Source organism: Salvelinus fontinalis, chromosome 17 (genome assembly GCF_029448725.1).
Source record: "Salvelinus fontinalis isolate EN_2023a chromosome 17, ASM2944872v1, whole genome shotgun sequence".
In the NCBI taxonomy this organism is placed as follows: Eukaryota; Metazoa; Chordata; class Actinopteri; order Salmoniformes; family Salmonidae; genus Salvelinus; species Salvelinus fontinalis.
In genome coordinates this window covers 48,488,941-48,508,526 of record NC_074681.1, presented here as the reverse complement: position 1 = coordinate 48,508,526, position 19,586 = coordinate 48,488,941, and the positions used below count along the sequence as shown (strand labels likewise).

The window sequence follows — 19,586 nt, the reverse complement described above, 5'->3', positions numbered from 1 at the left end:
TATCGGATTCAAAAACTTCAAGGAGAGTGGTTCAATTGTTGTGAAGAAGGCTTCAGGGCACCCAAGAAAGTCCAGCAAGCGTCAGGACCGTCTCCTAAAGTTTATTCAGCTGCGGGATCGGGGCACCACCACTACAGAGCTTGCTCGGGAATGGCAGCAGGCAGGTGTGACTGCATCTGCACGCACAGTGAGGCGAAGATTTTTGGAGGATGGCCTGGTGTCAAGAAACGCAGCAAAGAGCCACTTCTCTCCGGGGAAAAAAGCAGGGACAGACTGATATTCTGCAAAAGGTAACAGGATTGGACTGCTGAGGACTGGGGTAAAGTCATTTTCTCTGATGAATCCCCTTTCAGGTTGTTTGGGGCATCCGGAAAAAAGCTTGTCAAGAGAAGACAAGGTGAGCGCTACCATCAGTCCTGTGTCATGCCAACAGTAAAGCATCCTGAGACCATTCATGTGTGGGGTTGCTTCTCAGCCAAGGGAGTGGGCTCACTCACAATTTTGCCTAAGAACACAGCCATGAATAAAGAATGGTACCAACACATCCTCCGAGAGCAACTTCTCCCAACCATCCAGGAACAGTTTAGTGACGAACAATGCCTTTTCCAGCATGATGGAGCACCTTGCCATAAGGCAAAGTGATATGTTTTGGGTCCATGGTCAGGAAACATCCCCAGACCTTAATCCCATTGAGAACTTGTGGTCAATCAAGAGGCGGGTGGACAAACAAAAACCCACAAATTCTGACAAACTCCAAGCATCGATTATGCAAGAATAGGCTGCCATTAGTCAGGATGTGGCCCACAAGTTATTTGACAGCATGCCAGAGCGGGTTGCAGAGGTCTTGAAAAAGAAGGGTCAACACTCCAAATATTGACTCTTTGCATCAACTTCATGTAATTGTCAATAAAAGCCTTTGACACTTATGAAATGCTTGTAATTATACTTCAGTATTCCATAGTAACATCTAACAAAAATATCTGAAGACACTGAAGCAGCAAACTTTGTGAAAATTAATACTTGTCATTTTCAAAACTTTTGTCCACGACTGTATATTTCTTCCGTAAAATGTATATAGTATGTTCATTATAAGCTGGAAGTAGAGGCCGAAGTGGTGTTGTCCATTAGTTTACTCAAATTAGGGGAGGGGTGGTAGGGTTAAGGGAAAATCATAAAGGAAAATATATATTTTTCATATTATATATATATATATATATATATATATATATATATACATACATACATACATACATACATACATACATACATACATACATACATACATACATACATACACAGACGGACAGTATATACGCTACCGTTCAAAAGTTGAGTCAAAAACAAGAAATGTCCTTGTTTTTGAAAGAATAGCACATTTTTTTGTCATTAAAATAACATCAAATTGATCAGAAATACAGTGTAAACATTGTTAATGTTGTAAATGACTATTGTAGCTGGAAACGGCTGATTTTTAATGGAATATCTACGTAGGCGTACAGAGGCTGATTATCAGCAACTATCACTCCTGTGTTCCAATGGCACGTTGTGTTACCTAAGTGATAAACTTGGATTAGCTAACAAAATGTGCCATTGGAACACAGGAGTGATGGTAGTGTGTATATATATATATATATATATATATACACACATACATATATCCATACATATATATATATGTATATATACAAAGAAATATATGGGTGATTGGAAATGATGCAGACAATTCTATTGATGGAAGCTACAATCTATCTGCAATATTAAAGCTGATCTCCTCCCCACCCCGCTGTTCTACTGTATCTCTTGGCTCGAGCTGGTTTAGTCAAGGCTCTGCTTCACACACTGCTAGGACCATGGACTACACCAACTATCAGGAGTAGAATTAGTTAGCAATCGCAGTCATAGCCTTGTCCCCCCCTCTGGCCTCACTTGGAATGTTCCAGGGAGCATTCTGTAAGTACTAAATAACATCAAGGAGGAACAGAGAAAAGATACAAACGAGTTATGTTATTATTGACATAGTATTAAGAAGTCATACTGTGCTTTAGTAGTTAGCAGTGCAGTTTATGCATGAAAGAGTCTGGGTTTGAGTTTTTCATTTTTTTTATTTATTGTTGCAGTGTTTTATGAATGAATTAGCTTTTGGATTGATTCTATTGATTTTGTTTTGGTGTAATCTCTATCTGAAAATAAATGCTATAAATGAGGCATTTCTTGTTGGGGGTTTTGGAGAAGGTACAGGGTTTATTGCATTACAGGGAGTCTCTTCCACCTTATATTTGTCTCTTTCTAGACCTGGGTTCAAATACTATTTGAAATCATGTCAAATACTTAAGCTGGGCCTGATTGAGCTTGCATGGCGCAATGGAACCAGTTGAATAGTCGCAAAAAGGCAAACCCCGCCCACATGGCACTCCAGACAGGCTAAAGCAAATGCGAAACGTTTTGAAAGACTTCAAATAGTATTTGAACCCTGGTCTGTCTTTTCTTATCCATATTATAATGGTGCATTATTACATTACAAACCAATCTCCTTCATGATAAGTGAGTCCATTATACGGTTGGAAAGTGGGTAATGTCACGTTACAAATGGTAAAATGTAACAGTTGCTTACTAACGGAACTGCTTTCCAACTGTGAACCTGCTTATCTTTGTCAAATATAATGACTTTCTAATTAATCTCCCACCAGACAGACCTAGGTTCATACACTATTTGAAATCATTTACATTTTTTGACCGTTTGCCTTAGCCTGCCTGGAGTGCCAGGTGGGCAGGGTTTGCACTTGTCAATTGGTTCCATTGCAACAGGCAAGCTCAATCAAACACAGCTGGTGTATTTGTATTGATTTAGAATAGTATCTGAACCCTGGTCTGTTTCCAACCATGAGCGCATTCAGTGGAATGCAACGTCACAATGTGTTAGAAATACACTGTGTAGAACATACTTGTTTTTCTGTTATGTAGAATAGGGAACCATGTCAGCTCTTTGCATGGTATTTGTAACTGCAACATCAGGCCTTCTTGAATGTCTTTATCCTGATGGGACTTGTTATGACATCACGTGAATCCCATATCATATTTCCACGGGAGGTTTTGTGGTCACTTTTTCCACTTGCAGTGAAACGGGATCCGCAGTTTAAGATGACATTCCATTGCACAACGGTCCACTCAAGCTAAATGGGGGAGATTTCACCCTGCCATTCCCTCAATGTCATTTAAGAACTAGTATGCACTTCAATGCATTCCCCTTTTATTGTATATTTTCATGTTTACTTAAAAAAATAAAACAATGAATAGCTCAGCTGATCTACAGTATTTTTTCTACCTTCATTGTTTAAGATATTTTGCTTTCTCGGGCCATGATTGCCAAAACTAATGTTAATACATACAGTAGATGCGGAAAAGTTCATTAATTCAACTGACTTGAGGGTTTATTTTAAGTCTAGGTGTAAGGAAATGCTGATGAATGTAATAAACATTGTAAGATGTGATCGATATGTCTCAACTTGAAGTTCAAAGTAAATGTGTTATGGAGATTATGAGATGGACCTTGCCCCTGACACAATTTTTTATGTATTGTTAGTTTCGCTCTTGTTTTTTCTAAACGGAATGTATACGTCAGGTAAGCGCTCCCTTTATCACCTACCTGCACATGTACAGTGGGATCTGAAATTATTGACACCCTTGATAAAAATGACCAAAAATGACTGTTAAAAAATCAAAATCAAATATTGAGCTATATTGTATGCTCACAAAAAATGGGAAATTATATTATTTTTTACTTATACAATTGCACAGAGAAGTAAGTCATACTTTTTCTCTCAAAAGGGTAGTGGTCAAAATTATTGACACCCCTGTGTTCAATACCTTTTAAAACCTCACCTCGCGAGGATAACGGCACTGGGCCTTTTTCTAAAATGTTTTATGAAAACATTGGGAGTGATCTTAGACCATTCCTCCTCCATACAGAATTTTTCCAGATCCTTGATATCATTTGTCTGTGCTTATGGACTGCCCTCTTCAATTCAAGCTATAGATTTTAAATGGTGTTAAAGTCCGGAGACTGAGATGGCCATTGCAAAATGTTTATTTTGTGGTCAATTAACAATTTCTTTGTGGATTTTGATGTGTGCTTGGGGTTATTGTTTTGTTGGAAGATCCACTTTTGGACAAGTCTAAACAGATTATTGCCTAAAATGTCCTTTTACTGGGTAAAGTCCAGGACCAGTGGAAGCAAAATAGCCCCATAACATTAAAGACCCACCACCATATTTTACACTAGGCGTGGAGTTCTTTCAAAGCAAAACCCACCACTGGTGTGCATCACCAAATACCTTTTTGTTATCCAACAAATGTAAACACCTGGGGCGTCGTTTATCAATATTGCGTAAAAACTATTCTAACGTACTACTTACTAGCGGAATTTAGAATGGTCGTACGCATAGAAAAAGTGTGATTTATCAAACAATCCTACGAGCGTCATATGCACACCGGTAGGAGATAACATTGATAAATACCAATTGTTCATGTGCTCGTGCATGACTTTGATGTTTGCATTTCAAAACTACTCTAATTAACCATATGGTCAAAATCATCGCTTTAAAGCCGTGTGGAAAATACAACACCGTACCCCACGAAACCAAAAAAAGCGAAGGAAAAAACGTTCAGAGACTGGAAGAGGTGCTAGTGTCAGAGATTGAGTACAGCCAAAAGGTTTTATTTGGCTTGCTCAGTTGTGGCTTGACCAGTAAAAATAAAAACATTGCTATGAAGAGAGGAGCATTAGGACAATTTAAATTGCTTTAGCAATGGAAAATATACTTCAAATGTGTAGGCAACACTCACCAACAAGCCATCCATCCTCTACAGCTTTCAAAACCTTTCAACAGCTTTTCAAAATCTTTCAAAACCTATAGGCTAACATTGCTGTTCTGTAGAATGAAAGAGTTGTGCGTTCCACTTTGCCACCATACCACCACATTCAGCAGGGTCTATTGCGCATCACATAACCTATCACCTGCACATAAATAGTGGAAGCCTTTTTCTGTTCACATAGTTGAAATCATTTTGGGATGGTAATTTTTTGCGATGTGGGTGCTGTCTATTGTTCTGTTCTTATTTGGGAACCCAAAGAAACCCCTATTGACTTCAACCTGTTGTTGTAAATTGTATGTAACTGGTCGCTTTGCTAATGATTACATTGACTCACCGAGAGCTGTGACATGCCAATCGCCAAACTCCCGCTGAAAAGTGCCCGTTGCCAAAAACCAGAGGGTGGAGAGTATTTGGATGTGCTCCGGAATGGCATGTGTTTACCTTTTTAAAGTAGGTTCTCTGTGAAATGGATTGCATTCCAAATCTTCGAACAGAGCAGGATCAGATCAATCAATTTTCCATTATCTCAGTTTTTATAGTATTTCAACCATGGTTTCACCCTCACACGTACATCTAATTTAACAAATTACTGTACTTTATATGGATTATTATCGTAACAAATGCACTGGAGGTCAAATTATGGGGTCATGGCTGTGAGTGAATTTACACACACTCTCAAGCAAACATTCTTATTGATGAATCTCACACTTTGCGTGGAAATGAGCCCACATATAAATCAAATCACATTTTATTTGTCACGTGCCGAATACAACAGGTGTAGTAGACCTTACAGTGAAATGCTTACTTACAAGCCCTTAACCAACAATGCTTTAATAAGTTAAGATTTTTTCTTTTTAATAAGTGTTAAGTAAAAAATTGATGAATAGAAAATAAAAGCAACAAATAATTAAACAGATGCAGTAAAATAACAAGCAAGGCTATATACAGGGGGTACCGGTAGAGTCATTGTGCGGAGGCACCGGTTAGTTGAGGTAATATGTACATATAGGTCGCGTTAACGTGACTATGCATAGATAATAAACAGAGAGTAGCAGCTGCGTAAAAGAGGGGGTTTGGGTAGTCTTATGGCTTGGGGGTAGAAGCTGTTAAGAAGCCTTTTGGACCTTGACTTGGCGCTCTGGTACGCTTGCTGTGCGGTAGCAGAGAGAACAGTCTATGACTAGGGTGGCTGGAGTCTTTGACAATTTTTAGGGCCTTCCTCTGACACTGCCTGATATAGAAGTCCTGGATGGCAGGAAGCTTGGCCCCAGTGATGTACTGGGCCGTACGCACTACCCTCTGTAGTGCCTTGCGGTCGTAGGCCGAGCACTTGCCACACTAGGCAGTTATGCAACCAGTTAGGATGCTCTCGATTGTGCAGCTGTATAACCTTTTGAGGATCTGAGGACCCATGCCAAATTTGCGCCTATTGATAAATGACGCCCTTGGAGTTTGCTAAACGGCATTGGCACTTCGATTGGAACCGGTAGTCCCTTGTAGCTCAGTTGGTAGAGCATGGTGCTTGCAACGCCAGGGTTGTGGGTTCGATTCCCATGGGGGATCAGTATGAAAATGTATGCACTCACTACTGTAAGTTGCTCTGGAGAAGAGCATCTGCTAAATGACTGAAATGTAAACCGGTGCTAGGCTTAGATGACATGAAAATAGAGCTCTTTGGCCACACACACCAGTTGTGGGTTTTGCGTTTAAGAAAGATGCATATACAGAAAAGAACCACGTACCTACTGTAAAATATGGTGGTGGATCATTGTTATAGGGCTATTTTGCATCTAGTGGTCCTGGGGCGCTTGTTAACGTCAACAGCATCATGAACTTTACCCAGTACCAAGACATTTTAGCAAAAACCTGGTTTCTCTGCCAGGAGGCTGGAACTTGGCCACACAGAAATTGTTAATTGACAACAAAATCAACATTTTGCCAGTAGCGATGCTTGGATAAAATCACCAGGGAAGCCAAGCGAGGGAAAAAAAGCCATATTACAACCTATGTGAAACCGTGATAATATTCTAAAATTGATGACATAGTTTTTTCCCCTCATCAATCTACACACAATACCCCATAATGACAATGCAAAAACAGGTTTTTAGAAATTGTTGCTAATTTATTACAACAACAAAAACAGATCACATTTACATAAGTATTCAGACCCTTCACTCAGTACTTTGTTGAAGCACCTTTGGAAGCAATTACAGCATTGAGTCTTCTTGGGTAAGACGCTACAAGCTTGGCACACCTGTTTTTGGGGAGTTTCTCCCATTCTTCTCTGCAGATCCTCTCAAGCTCTGTCAGGTTGGATGGGGAGCGTTGCTGCACAGCTATTTTCAGGTCTCTCCAGAGATGTTTGATCGGGTTCAAGTCCAGGCTCTGGCTGGGCCACTCAAGGACATTCAGAGACATTCAGAGACTTGTCCCTAAACCACTCCTGTATTGTCCTGACTTGACTGTCATTGTCCTTTTTGGAAGATGAACCTTCGCCCCAGTCGGAGGTCCTGAGTGCTATGGAGCAGGTTTTCACGGATCTCTCTGTACTTTAATCTGTTAATCTTTGTCTCAATCCTGACTAGTCTCCCTGTCCCCGCTGAAAAACATCCCCACAGCATTATGCTGTCACCACCATGCTTCACCGTAGGGATGGTGCAGGTTTCCTACAGACATGACTCTTGGCATTCAGGTCAAAGATTTCAATCTTGGTTTCATCAGAACAGAGAATCTTTTGGCAAACTCCAAGCGGGCTGTCATGTGCATTTTACTGAGTGTCTTCTGTCTGGCCACTCTACCATAAAAACCTGAAAGGTGGAGTGCTGCAGAGATGGTTGTCCTTCTGGAAGGTTCTCCCATCTCCACAAAGGAACTCTGGAGCTCTGTCAGAGGGACCATCGGGTTCTTGGTCACCTCCTTGACCAAGGCCCTTCTCCCCCGATTGCTCAGTTTGGCCGGGCGGCCAGCTCTAAGAAGAGTCTTGGTGGTTCTTCTTCCATTTAACAATGATGGAGGCCACTGTTCTTTGGAGACCTTCAAAGCTGCATAAATGTTTTGGTACCTTTCCCCAGATCTCGGCACAATCTTGTCTAGGAGCTTTACAGACAATTCCTTTGACCTCATGGCTTGGTTTTTGCTCTGACATGCACTCTCAACTGTGGGACCTTATATAGACAGGTGTGTCCAATCAATTGAATTTAACCCCAGGTGGACTCCAATCAAGTTGAAGAAACATCTCAAGGATGATCAATGGAAACAGGATGCACCTGAGCTCAATTTTTCATCTCATAGCAAAGGGTCTGAATACTTATGTAAGTATGGTATTTCATAATTGTTTTACAAAAATGTTTTTTTTTTAATGGTTATATCTTTGTCATTATGGGGTATTGTGTGTAGATTATATATTTTTTAATACATTTTAGAATAAGCCTGTAACGTAGCAAAATGTGGCAAAAATCGGAACTCTACAGACAATTCCTTCGACCTCAGGCATGGTTTTTGCTCTGAAATGCACTGTCAATTGTGGGACCTTTGATATCAAAGTTAGATATTCAGCGCTACGGGTGGCAACAATGTCATACTCTTTTTGACTATCAGATAGTGGGCTACACATACTGAGACAGAGGGGCGCTGTTTCGTTCGCTCAGATGCTTTCTCTGTTTAGATGCATTCAGCTTCTTGCGAATTGAAGGATATTTATTTTCTTGGTCAATTTTTGGGGGAAGCCTGGCTTCCCTTGGCATCCATAAATGCACGACACCTCAATTTGCAATGGCCATTTTAGTCTCCGGACATGAAGATCATTAAAAACCTGTGGTTTGAATTGAAGAGGGCAGTACATAAGCGTAGACAAAGGATATCAAGAATCTGTAAAAAATCAATTAATGGTGTAAGATCACTCCCAATGTGTTCCCCAATCTCATAAAACATTTTAGAAAAAAGCTCAGTGCCGTTATCCTCACCAAGTGAAGTATTGAATGGTATTAAAAACAGGGGTGTCAATAATTTGAACCCTTACCTTATTTGAGAAAATAAATATTACTTGTTAAAATAAATATTTTTCTCTGGGGAATTGTATTAATATAAAATAATATAATTTCCCTGTTTTTATATATTTATTTTATATAGTCATTTTTTCTCATCTTTATCAAGGGTGTCAATTTTGGACCCCATATTATAGTGTGTGTCCCAATAATATCTTCTTTCTTAAGTTTACTCTCGTTCACTACTTCCCACAAATGCATTGGATTGGTAGAGGAATGGGCTTGGGGGAGTTTCTACTATATTTCTTACACCAGTCATTTACTTTCAAATCAGTGAAGGGAACAAGTGAACACTTTGGGGGGAAAGAGAGATTATTGGGACGAGGCCTTTTTGTTTCTTTTAGTACATTTGTTTATACATTTTTAGATTTTTCTTCTTAATGAATTATGCCAATATTGTGTCTATTTTGCTTATGTTTTCCTTTCAGAGTACAGTCGATTTGAAGCCAAGATCCACGACCTGCGAGAACAGATGATGAACAGCAGCATCAGCTCGGGGTCGGGCTCGCTGCGGACCAGCCAGAAGAGGTCACTCTACGTTAGGTAAGACCTAAAGAGGTTCTCCAAAAGTGTAAATGACCATTAGCTTTAACATCTGTAGGTCTAAGCCCTTAGATCGCAATATCTACTAAGCTAACATATGGAATTGTTTTAAAATGGTCGTAAAATGTGACATTTAGCAACTTGATTTGGAATTTTTGGACCCTTGTCGGTATACAAAAAATATATAACAAAATATTTTGATGAAACATTGAATTTGGCTTTTACTTTCCAACAAGTCAGTTCGTAAAATTCATGGCCTGCTAGAGCTGCCCCAGTCAACTGTAAGAGCTGTTATCTTGAAGTGGAAACATCTAGGAGCAACAATGGCCCACCGTTGAAGTGGTAGGCCACACAAGCTCACAAAACGCGACCGCCGAGTCCTGAAGCACTTAGCGCCTTAAATCTTCTGTCCTCGGTTGCAACACTCACTACCGAGTTCCAAACTGCTTCTGGAAGCAATGTCAGCACAACAACTGTTCGTCGGGAGCTTCATGAAAGCCTAAGATCACCATGCACAATGCCAAGGGTCGGCTGGAGTGGTGTAAAGCTCACTGCCATTGGACTCTTAGCAGCAAAGGGGGGACCAACTCTATATTAATGCCCAGGATTTTGGAATGAGATGTTCGAAGAGCAGGTGTCCACATCCTGTTGATAATGTAGTGTATAAGAAAACTTAGGGAAAAATATTTAGACCCATGTTTGGTCACATTATTTTGGGCACATTTTTCCCCCTTTGCACTTTTTGCAATTTCTACAGCCTGGTACTGGGTTACATTGACGACTCCCTTGAAGCTGGTGTGCGTCTTAGAGCTAAACAACCAGCACCTTTGTGTTTGTGAGAGTCTCCGCTTTCGATATTGGTGACATATTGGTTTGTAGCTTACACGGTTCGGATTTTACAGACAATCTCGTGGTGATTTTCTTGTCCAGATCCTCTCATGTGTAGAAAAAATCTGCTATCACAAGCCCCATGTTATGGAATTGGCACAAACTTTATATCGGTGGAAATAAGGGTTTGAGCTGCAACAGTAATTCTCTAGCATAAACACACTGCGAGCTATTCAATATTCAAAATGATGTCACCGTGTGATGCACAGGTGCATGCGTCAGTCAACTCTAGGTGGGTGGAGATGACTCCAAAACAAACTAAAAGACATCACCACCTCTAAATAGATTGAAGGTCTACAGCTTAACCTTGCACTCAGGGCTATAAATTCAAATGTTTCATTGGTAGCACTGGTGCTCCTAACTTGAAAAAATTAGGAGAGGCCTCACGAGTGGCGCAGCTGTCTAAGAGTTGTGGTGTCACCACAGCTTAGGGTTCGGTCACAGGCTGTGTCACAACCGACCGTGACCGAGAGTCCCATATGACGGCACACAATTAGCCCAGCGTCGTCTAGGTTAGGGGAGGGTTTGGCCGGGGGGCTTTACTTGGTTCATCGCAGTCTAGCGACTCCTTGTGGCAGGCCGGGTGTCCGCAGGCTGACTATGGTCGTCAGTTGAAGGGCATTTCCTCCGACACATTGGTGCAGCTGGCTTCCGGGTTAACTTCTTATGGCTGCAGTGGCAGTATTGAGTAGATTGGATGAAAGGTGCACAGAGGTGCCCAGAATAAACGGCCTGCTCCTCAGTCATCGTTGCTAATATATGCATATTGTTATTAGTATTGGATAGAAAACACTCTGAAGTTTCTAAAACTGTTTGAATTGTGTCTGTGAGTATAACAGAACTCATATGGCAGGCAAAAACCTGAGAAAAAATCCAAACAGGAAGTGGAAATTCTGAGGCTGGTAGATTTTCAACCAAGCTCCCATTGAAATTACAGCGAGATATGGATGAGTTTTCACTTCCTACGGCTTCCACTAGATGTCAACAATCTGTAGAACTTTGTCTGATGACTCTACTGTGAAGGGGGGCCGAAGGAGACAGGAATGAGTCACCACTGCCATGCGCGTTCACATAAGAGGGAGCTCCGTTCCATCGCTCAGCTGAAGTAAATGTAATTCTCCGGTTGGAATGTTATTCAAGATTTATGTTAAAAACATTCTAAAGATTGATTCAATACATCGTTTGACATGTTTCTACGGACTGTTACGGAACATTTGGACATTTCGTCAGGTGTTAGTGAACGCACTTTCCTGACAATGGATTTGTATACCAAACACAGCGACAAAAATAGCTATTTGGACATAAATGATGGACATTACCGGAACAAAACAAACATTTCTTGTGGAAGTGGGATTCCTGGGAGTGCATTCCGACGAAGATCAGCAAAGGTAAGTGAAGATTTATAATGCTTTTTATGAGTTTTGTTGACTGCACAATTTGGGCGGGTAACTGTATGGCTTTCTTTTGTGGCTAAACGCTGTTTTCAGATTATTGAATATTGTGTTTTGGTCACTTTTGAATGCTGGTGTTTTCACTCTAGTGGTAGCATGAGACAGAGTCTATGCACATTTGTGGCCTGCTGGAGGTCATTTTGCAGGGCTCTGGCAGTGCTCCTCCTTGCACAAAGGCGGAGGTAGCGGTCCTGCTGCTGGGTTGTTGCCCTCCTATGGCCTCCTCCACGTCTCCTGATGTACTGGCCTGTCTCCTGGTAGCGCCTCCATGCTCTGGACACTACGCTGACAGACACAGCAAACCTTCTTGCCACAGCTCGCATTGATGTGCCATCCTGGATGAGCTGCACTACCTGAGCCACTTGTGTGGGTTGTAGACTCCGTCTCTTGCTACCACTAGAGTGAGAGCACCGCCAGCATTCAAAACTGACCAAAACATCAGCCAGGAAGCATAGGAACTGAGAAGTGGTATGTGGTCACCACCTGCAGAACCACTCCTTTATTGGGGGTGTCTTGCTAATTGCCTATAATTTCCACCTTTTGTCTATTCCATTTGCACAACAGCATGTGAAATGTATTGTCAATCAGTGTTGCTTTCAAAGCGGACAGTTTGATTTCACAGAAGTGTGATTGACTTGGAGTTACATTGTGCTGTTTAACCCTTTTCCTTTCTGTGCCCCCAAATTGAGGCCTCTGCTTAAATAAAGGTTAAATAAATAAAAATATACATCTTTTTGGGGTGGGGGGGGGGGGGGTTCTGGTAAAGTTACTAGGTTGATAGCTAGCTAGCTAGCTAGCTAATGAGGTAACAAACATGACTGAACAAGGTGTAAAACAAATGCGACCCACGAGTAGTTTTATAGCGGCCCGCAGCATGGTTTCTGTGACAGGAAGATAAAAAGGTTGTGCCAGTAATACGGGTCAGATTTTTTTTAAGTGTTCGGGTTAGAAACGAGCAGTTTTTGTTGTATTAATGGTGCATGATGTTAAATAATCTGCGCTCAGGAAACAGTGATACAAGGAAGCCTTATCATTACGACAGTTATTAGAAATAAAAATTAAACCAAAAATGTGGATTATTTTTTGGGTCGCATTGGTGGTCCCCAATTAAAATTCCTGGTTGCACAGCTAAATATTTTGTTGCATATGCAACCAAATTGGTCTCACTTTAGAGCCTTGCTTAAGGAGAAGTATATCTTTAATTCTGTGAATAACACTTTTATCTTTTATCAATGTTTATTATGAGTATTTCTGTAAATTGATGTGGCTCTGTGCAAATTCACAGGATGTTTTGGAGGCAAAGCCAAATGTCAACTGAGGTTTTTGGATATAAATATAAATCGAACAAAACAGATCGAACAAAACAGACATGTATTGTGTAACATGTTGTCCCGGGAGTGTCATCTGATGAAGAATATCAAAGGTTAGTGATTCATTTTATCTCTATTTCTGCTTTTTGTGACTCCTCTCTTTGGTTGGAAAATCGCTGTATACTTTCTGTGACTAGTTGCTGACCTAACATAATGATATGTTCTGCTTTCGCCGAAAAGCCTTTTTGAAATCGGACACTGTGTTTGGATTAACGAGAATTGTATCTTTAAAATGGTGTCTAATACTTGTATGTTTGAGAAATTTGAATTATGAGATTTCTGTTGATTGAATTTGGCGCCCTGCAATTTCATTGGCTGTTGGCGAGGTTGCCGCTAGCGGAACCCCGTTCCTAGACAGGTTAACCTGTTTGGGCCAGGGGGCAGCATTTTCACGTTTGTGCCCAGAGTAAACGGCCTGCTACGCAGTCCCAGTTGCTGATATATGCATATTATTAGTAGATTTGGATAGAAAACACGCTGAAGTTTCTAAAACTGTTTGAATGATGTCTGTGAGTATAACAGAACTCATATGGCAGGTGAAAACCTGAGAAAAATCCAACCAGGAAGTGGGATATCTAAGGTTTGTAGTTTTTCAACTCTCGGCCTATCGAATACACAGTGTCTATGGAGTCATATTGCACTTCCTAAGGCTTCCACTAGATGTCAACAGTCTTTAGAACCTTGTTTGATGCTTCTACTGTGAAGTGGGGGCGAATGAGAGGGGATTGAGTAAGGTCTCCGAGTGCCATGAGCTAAGAATGCGCTTTCACGTGATAGTTAGCTTGCGTTCCATTGAATTTCTGAAGACAAAGGAATTCTCCGGTTGGAACCGGAAGATTGAAGATTTATGTTAAAAACATCCTAAAGATTGATTCTATACTTCGTTTGACATGTTTCTACGGACTGTAACGGAACTTTTTGACTTTGTCTGCTCCTAGTGATCGCCCGTCATGCATTTGGAATACTGGGCTAAACGCGCGAACAAAAAGGAGGTATTTGGACATAAATGATGAACTTTATCGAACAAATCAAACATTTATTGTGGAACTGGGATTTCTGGGAGTGCATTCTGATGAAGATCATCAAAGGTAGGTGAATATTTATAATGCTATTTCTGACTTCTGTTGACTCGAACATGGCGGAAATCTGTTTGGGTTGTGTTGGTCTCTGAGCGCTGTACTCAGATTATTGCATGGTTTTCTTTTTACGTAAAGTTTTTTTGAAATCTAACACAGCGGTTGCATGAACCTCCGAAAATCGAAGTTTGTCAGATGTTTAGAAGTTTGCCAAAATGTATTCATCTGTTGAGTTAATTCCATGTCTCAGGCCATCTGTTTTGTAGATTCAGTTATATTCTGCAATCTAAAATGAATGGTAAAGATAAGCACTGTATGATTTCAAAATTTGCCGTGGTCATATTTCCATTCATTTAGTTGAGGCATATAGCAGGATCAACACAACCGTGGCGTGGGATGTGGACTCATTTTAACATTGTACTAATTTTGTGATCTTGAAGCATCTGACAAACTGTAGTTGTATGTTTGGTTACTACACATTATAGTTTACTGTTAATCAAGTATGAGCCATATGCCATCCAGATGACTACATCTAAATGATCAAACTCACTTACTGAATGTGACTTGTTTCCTACTCTTTCCAGAGTCCTATTCGACTATGACAAGACAAAGGACTCAGGGCTCCCCTCTCAGGGGCTCAACTTTAAATTCGGGGACATCCTGCATGTGGTGAACGCCTCAGACGACGAGTGGTGGCAGGCGCGGCAGGTGACCCCGGAGGGCGAGGCAGAGGAAGTGGGTGTCATCCCCAGCAAGAGAAGGTAAACCCCCTCCTGTTTTTCTCTTCTAACTCGTAGTTAGTTGTACTCTTGATGTCCCAGTTCTGAACCAGTCCTTGATTAGACCGAGAGAATAAAAAACAAAAGTGTTTCGGACCTCCTCGACAAGTTACCTATCCCTGCCATAGTCCGCAGCTCCTACACAATTAATGCTGTGACTTCAAAACACTTTTACCTTTGAAGAACTTGCCGTTCTAAAATAGATTTGGCACATTCAGGTACATATTGGGTTCCTCCCTGCCGAAGCTTTGGTTTCCATTAGACCGTTTCTGAATATTTATCCATAGCCTCTGAGTGGTCTGGATATAGATACTTCTCTGTGTCCAATGTGCTGTATGTCAGGGCCACAAATTAATGGAAAGTACTGCAAATCTAGAAATTGCATGGTGCTTATTTTAACCAATCATATTGGATTGTTGCATACAGTAGGATTTACAAAATAGTTCACTCAATAGAAGACTACTTTTGAGCTATGAAAACGTCTAACAAACATTGAATTTTGAATTCCTGGAATCAGGAAAGAGAATAAGCAGGGAGGGAATCTTCCAACTCGGAATCCTCGAACAGGGAACGCTCCAAACCAGGAATTTTGGGAACGTTTCTTGAATATTTTTTACTTACATTTTATTTAACTTGGCATGTCAGTTAAGAACAATTTCTTATTTACAATGACAGCCTACCAAAAGGCCTCCTGCGGGGATGGGGGCTGGGATTAAAAAAAAAAATATATATATATATATATATATATATATACAGTGGGGAGAACAAGTATTTGATACACTGCCGATTTTACAGGTTTTCCTACTTACAAAGCAGGTCTGTAATTTTTATCATAGGTACACTTCAACTGTGAGAGACGGAATCTAAAACAAAAATCCAGAAAATCACATTGTATGATTTTTAAGTAATTAATTTGCATTTTATTTCAAGACATAAGTATTTATTTATTTATATATATATATATATATATATATATATATATAAATGAAAAAACACACATCACGACAAGAGAGACACCACACCACTTCATAAAGAGAGACCTAAGACAACGATATAGCATGGCCGCAACACATGACAACCCATTATGGTAGCAACACAACATGGCAGAAGCACATGGTAGCAGCACAAAACATGGTACAAACATTATTGGCCACAGACAACAGCACAAAGGGAAAGAAGGTAGAGACAACAATACATCATGCGAGGCAGCCACAACTGCCTGTAAGAGTGTCCATGATTGAGTCTTTGAATGAAGAGATGGAGATAAAACTGTCCAATTTGAGTGATTTTTTTGCAGCTCGTTCCAGTCGGTAGCTGCAGCGAACTAAAAAGAGGGGTGACCCATGGATGAGTGTGCTTTGGGGAACTTTAACAGAATATGAAAGTGTGTTGTATGTGGAGGACGAGGGCTGCAGTAGGTATCTCAGATAGGTGTGAGTGAGGCGTAAGCATCAACCAGCGGGTCTTGTGACGGGTATACAGAGATGAGTGCAGTGATGTGTCCTATAAGGAGCATTGGTGGAAAATCTGATGGCCGAATGGTAAAGAATATCTACTCGCTCGAGAGCACCCTTACCTGCCGATCTATAAATTACATAATCTTGCAACCCTCAATTGTGTTACTGACATATTTTATCAGGTTAACGACCTCTAATAAACTTTCATGACCTTAACCCTCAGGGTGGAGAAGAAAGAGAGGGCGCGGCTAAAGACGGTCAAGTTTAACTCCAAGTCGCGAGACAGAGGGGTAAGTAACATTTCTTACGTTATGAGGAAGGAGGACATTAGATTTAGTGTTTGATCTGATTAATGAGTATTGTGACACTTTAAAGCAATACTTGCATTGTGTTTTTAATTAGGGTTTGAAGTGTATGATTATAGAATTAATCATGTAGTCTGCATACAGGATGACCTCACCATTTGGAATATATAGTGGGGTCTGAAATGATTGACACCCTTCATAAAGATGAGCAAAAATGGCTGTAAAATAATTAAAATACTGAGCTAAAACATTTTAAAATACTATTTTTTTTAATCCTTTTTTCTCCCCAAAATGATATCCGATTGGTAGTTAGTCTTTTCCCATTGCTGCAACTCCTGTACGGGTCAAGAGTCGTGAGCGCTTGAAACACGACCACGCCAAGCCGCGCTGTTCGCTTAACCCGGAAGCCAGCCGCACCAATGTGTCGGAGGAAACCCCGTGTCGGCGTGCATGCACCCAGCCCGCCACGAGTCACTAGAGTGCGATGGGACAAGGACATCCCAGCCGGCCAAACCCTCCCCTAACCCGGACGACGCTGGGCCAATTGTGCGCCGCCTCCCGGTCAGCTGCGATACATCCCTGTATCGAACCAGGATCGCTAGTGACGCAGCTAACACTGCGATGCAATGCCTTGGATCGCTGCGCCACTCAGGAAGCCCAAATGATATTATTTTATACTAATAAAATACTCAGAGAAAGGTATTTTGTTTAACAAGTAATACTTTTTTTCTCAAAAAGGTAGGGGTCAAAATGATTGACAATGTGGTTTTCAATTGATATTTCAGTAATTTAAAGGGGCGTATCCTCTTATGTTTTTTTTTTACATTGTCGCCTAAAATGACATACCCAAATCTAACTGCCTGTAACTCATGCCCTGAAGCAAGGATATGCATATTCTTGGTACCATTTGAAAGGAAACACTTTGATGTTTGTGGAAATGTGAAAGGAATGTAGGAGACTATAACACAATAGATCTGGTAAAAGATAATACCATCATCTTGGAAATGCAAGAGAAAGGCCTTAATGTATTATTCCAGCCCTGGTGCAATTTAGACGTTGGCCACTAGATGGCAGCAGTGTATGTGCAAAGTTTTAGACTGATCCAATGAACCATTGAATTTCTGTTCAAAATGTTGTATCAAGACTGCCCAAATGTGCCTAATTTGTTTATTAATAACTTTTCATGTTCGAAATTGTGCACTCTCCTCAAACAATAGCATGGTATTATTTCACTGTAATAGCTACTGTAAATTGGACAGTGCAGTTAGATGAACAAGAATTTATGCTTTGTGCCAATATCAGATATGTCTATGTCCTGGGAAATTGTCTTGTTACTTACAACCTCATGCTAATCACATTAGCCTATGTTAGCTCAACCAACCCGGTTGAGCCAATCCCGAGGATGTTTTAAGGAAAATCGGTGCTAGTTATTTATTTTTGAGGGCAGGGGGGGGGAGACTGAGATATTTAAAATGGTCTTCAAAGAGGTTCGGTTTCAGACGTTTTTGGAAAATTGGCAGGGACTCTACTGTCTTAGCATCAGGGGGAAGCTGGTTCCATTGGTGTGCCAGACAGAGCTTCGACAGGACTGAGAAATACCTCACCTTCAGGGCTCCAGACCAACATGTTAGTCAAAAAACTTTTTTTTTTTATTAATTAATTAATTCCCTTGCACTGGGTAAATTATTGGGTAGATTATTGACTAAAATGTCGTTGTACTGAGTAAAGTCTTGGACCAGTGCAAGAAAAATTGCCCCTTAACATCAAAGATCCACCACCATATTTTGCAGTAGGCTCTTAGGCTATACACACCAGCAGTGGGTTTGGCATCTAAATGAGAATGCATGAGCAGAAAATAAATCCATACCTACTGTAAAATATGGTGGTGGATCTTTGTTATGGGCATGCCGGGAATCTCGGGCATTTAGGGACAAGGCCATTTGGCCTTCAAGAGGTTCTTGAAAAATATCCAATTACATTTTTAAACCAAAAAATAGTAGCTAATCTTTAAAGAAAAACATAAATGTATATAGATGTACATAAATAATTAGCATACATGTCGAAGTGTAGATTATAGCCTATGCGTATTGGCTACAGCCTGTCATGTCCAGACCAATGCTGACGTGAGGGAGGCACCTGAAAATGTAGCCAAACTTTAATGAGACTTTTACTTACAAACATTTGCAGTAGAATGGCCCTTAATGAAGAGCTCAGGGACTTTCAATGTGGCACCGTCATAGGTTGAGTTATTAAAGTCAGTTCTTAAAATGTCTGTCCAGCTAGAGCTGCCCTGGTCAACTGTAGGTGCTGTTATTGTGGATGTGTCTAGGAGAAACAACAGCTCAGCCACGAAGTGGTAGGCCACACAAGCTCACAGAATGTGACCGGCGAGTGCTGAAGCGCGTAGCGCATAAAATTGCCTTTCCTCGATTTTAACACGCACTACAGAGTTCCAAACTGCCTCTAGAAGCAATGTCAGCCCAATAACTGTTCGTTAGGGAGCTTCATGAAATGGGTTTCATGGCCGAGCAGCTAGGAGAATGCTACCTTCCCAAATGCAAAGTTTGGTGGAGGATTAATGGTCTGGGGCTGTTTTTCATGTTTCAGGCTAGGCCCCTTAGTTCCAGTGAAGGGAAATCTTGACGCTACAGCATACAATGACATTCTAGACGATTCTGTGCTTCCAACTTTGTGGCAACAGTTTGGAGAAGGCCCTTTCCTGTTTAAGCTTGACAATTCCCCCGTGCGCAAAGCGAGGTACATACAGAAATAGTGTTTCAAGATCTGTGTGGAAGAACTTGA

General features: G+C 40.8%; 1 protein-coding gene across 24 annotated transcripts in view; it reads left to right on the top strand.

The window, feature by feature from the left end:
• Nucleotides 1-19,586, top strand: part of LOC129814510 (discs large homolog 1-like protein) — a 254,606-nt gene that overhangs the window by 213,394 nt on the left and 21,626 nt on the right. For all 24 annotated transcript variants that reach the window (XM_055867694.1, XM_055867691.1, XM_055867690.1 and 21 more), the window contains 3 exons: nt 9,344-9,458; nt 14,828-15,004; nt 16,703-16,769. In XM_055867694.1, coding sequence (XP_055723669.1) covers nt 9,344-9,458; nt 14,828-15,004; nt 16,703-16,769 — 359 coding nt within the window. The remainder of the gene's footprint in view (nt 1-9,343; nt 9,459-14,827; nt 15,005-16,702; nt 16,770-19,586) is intronic.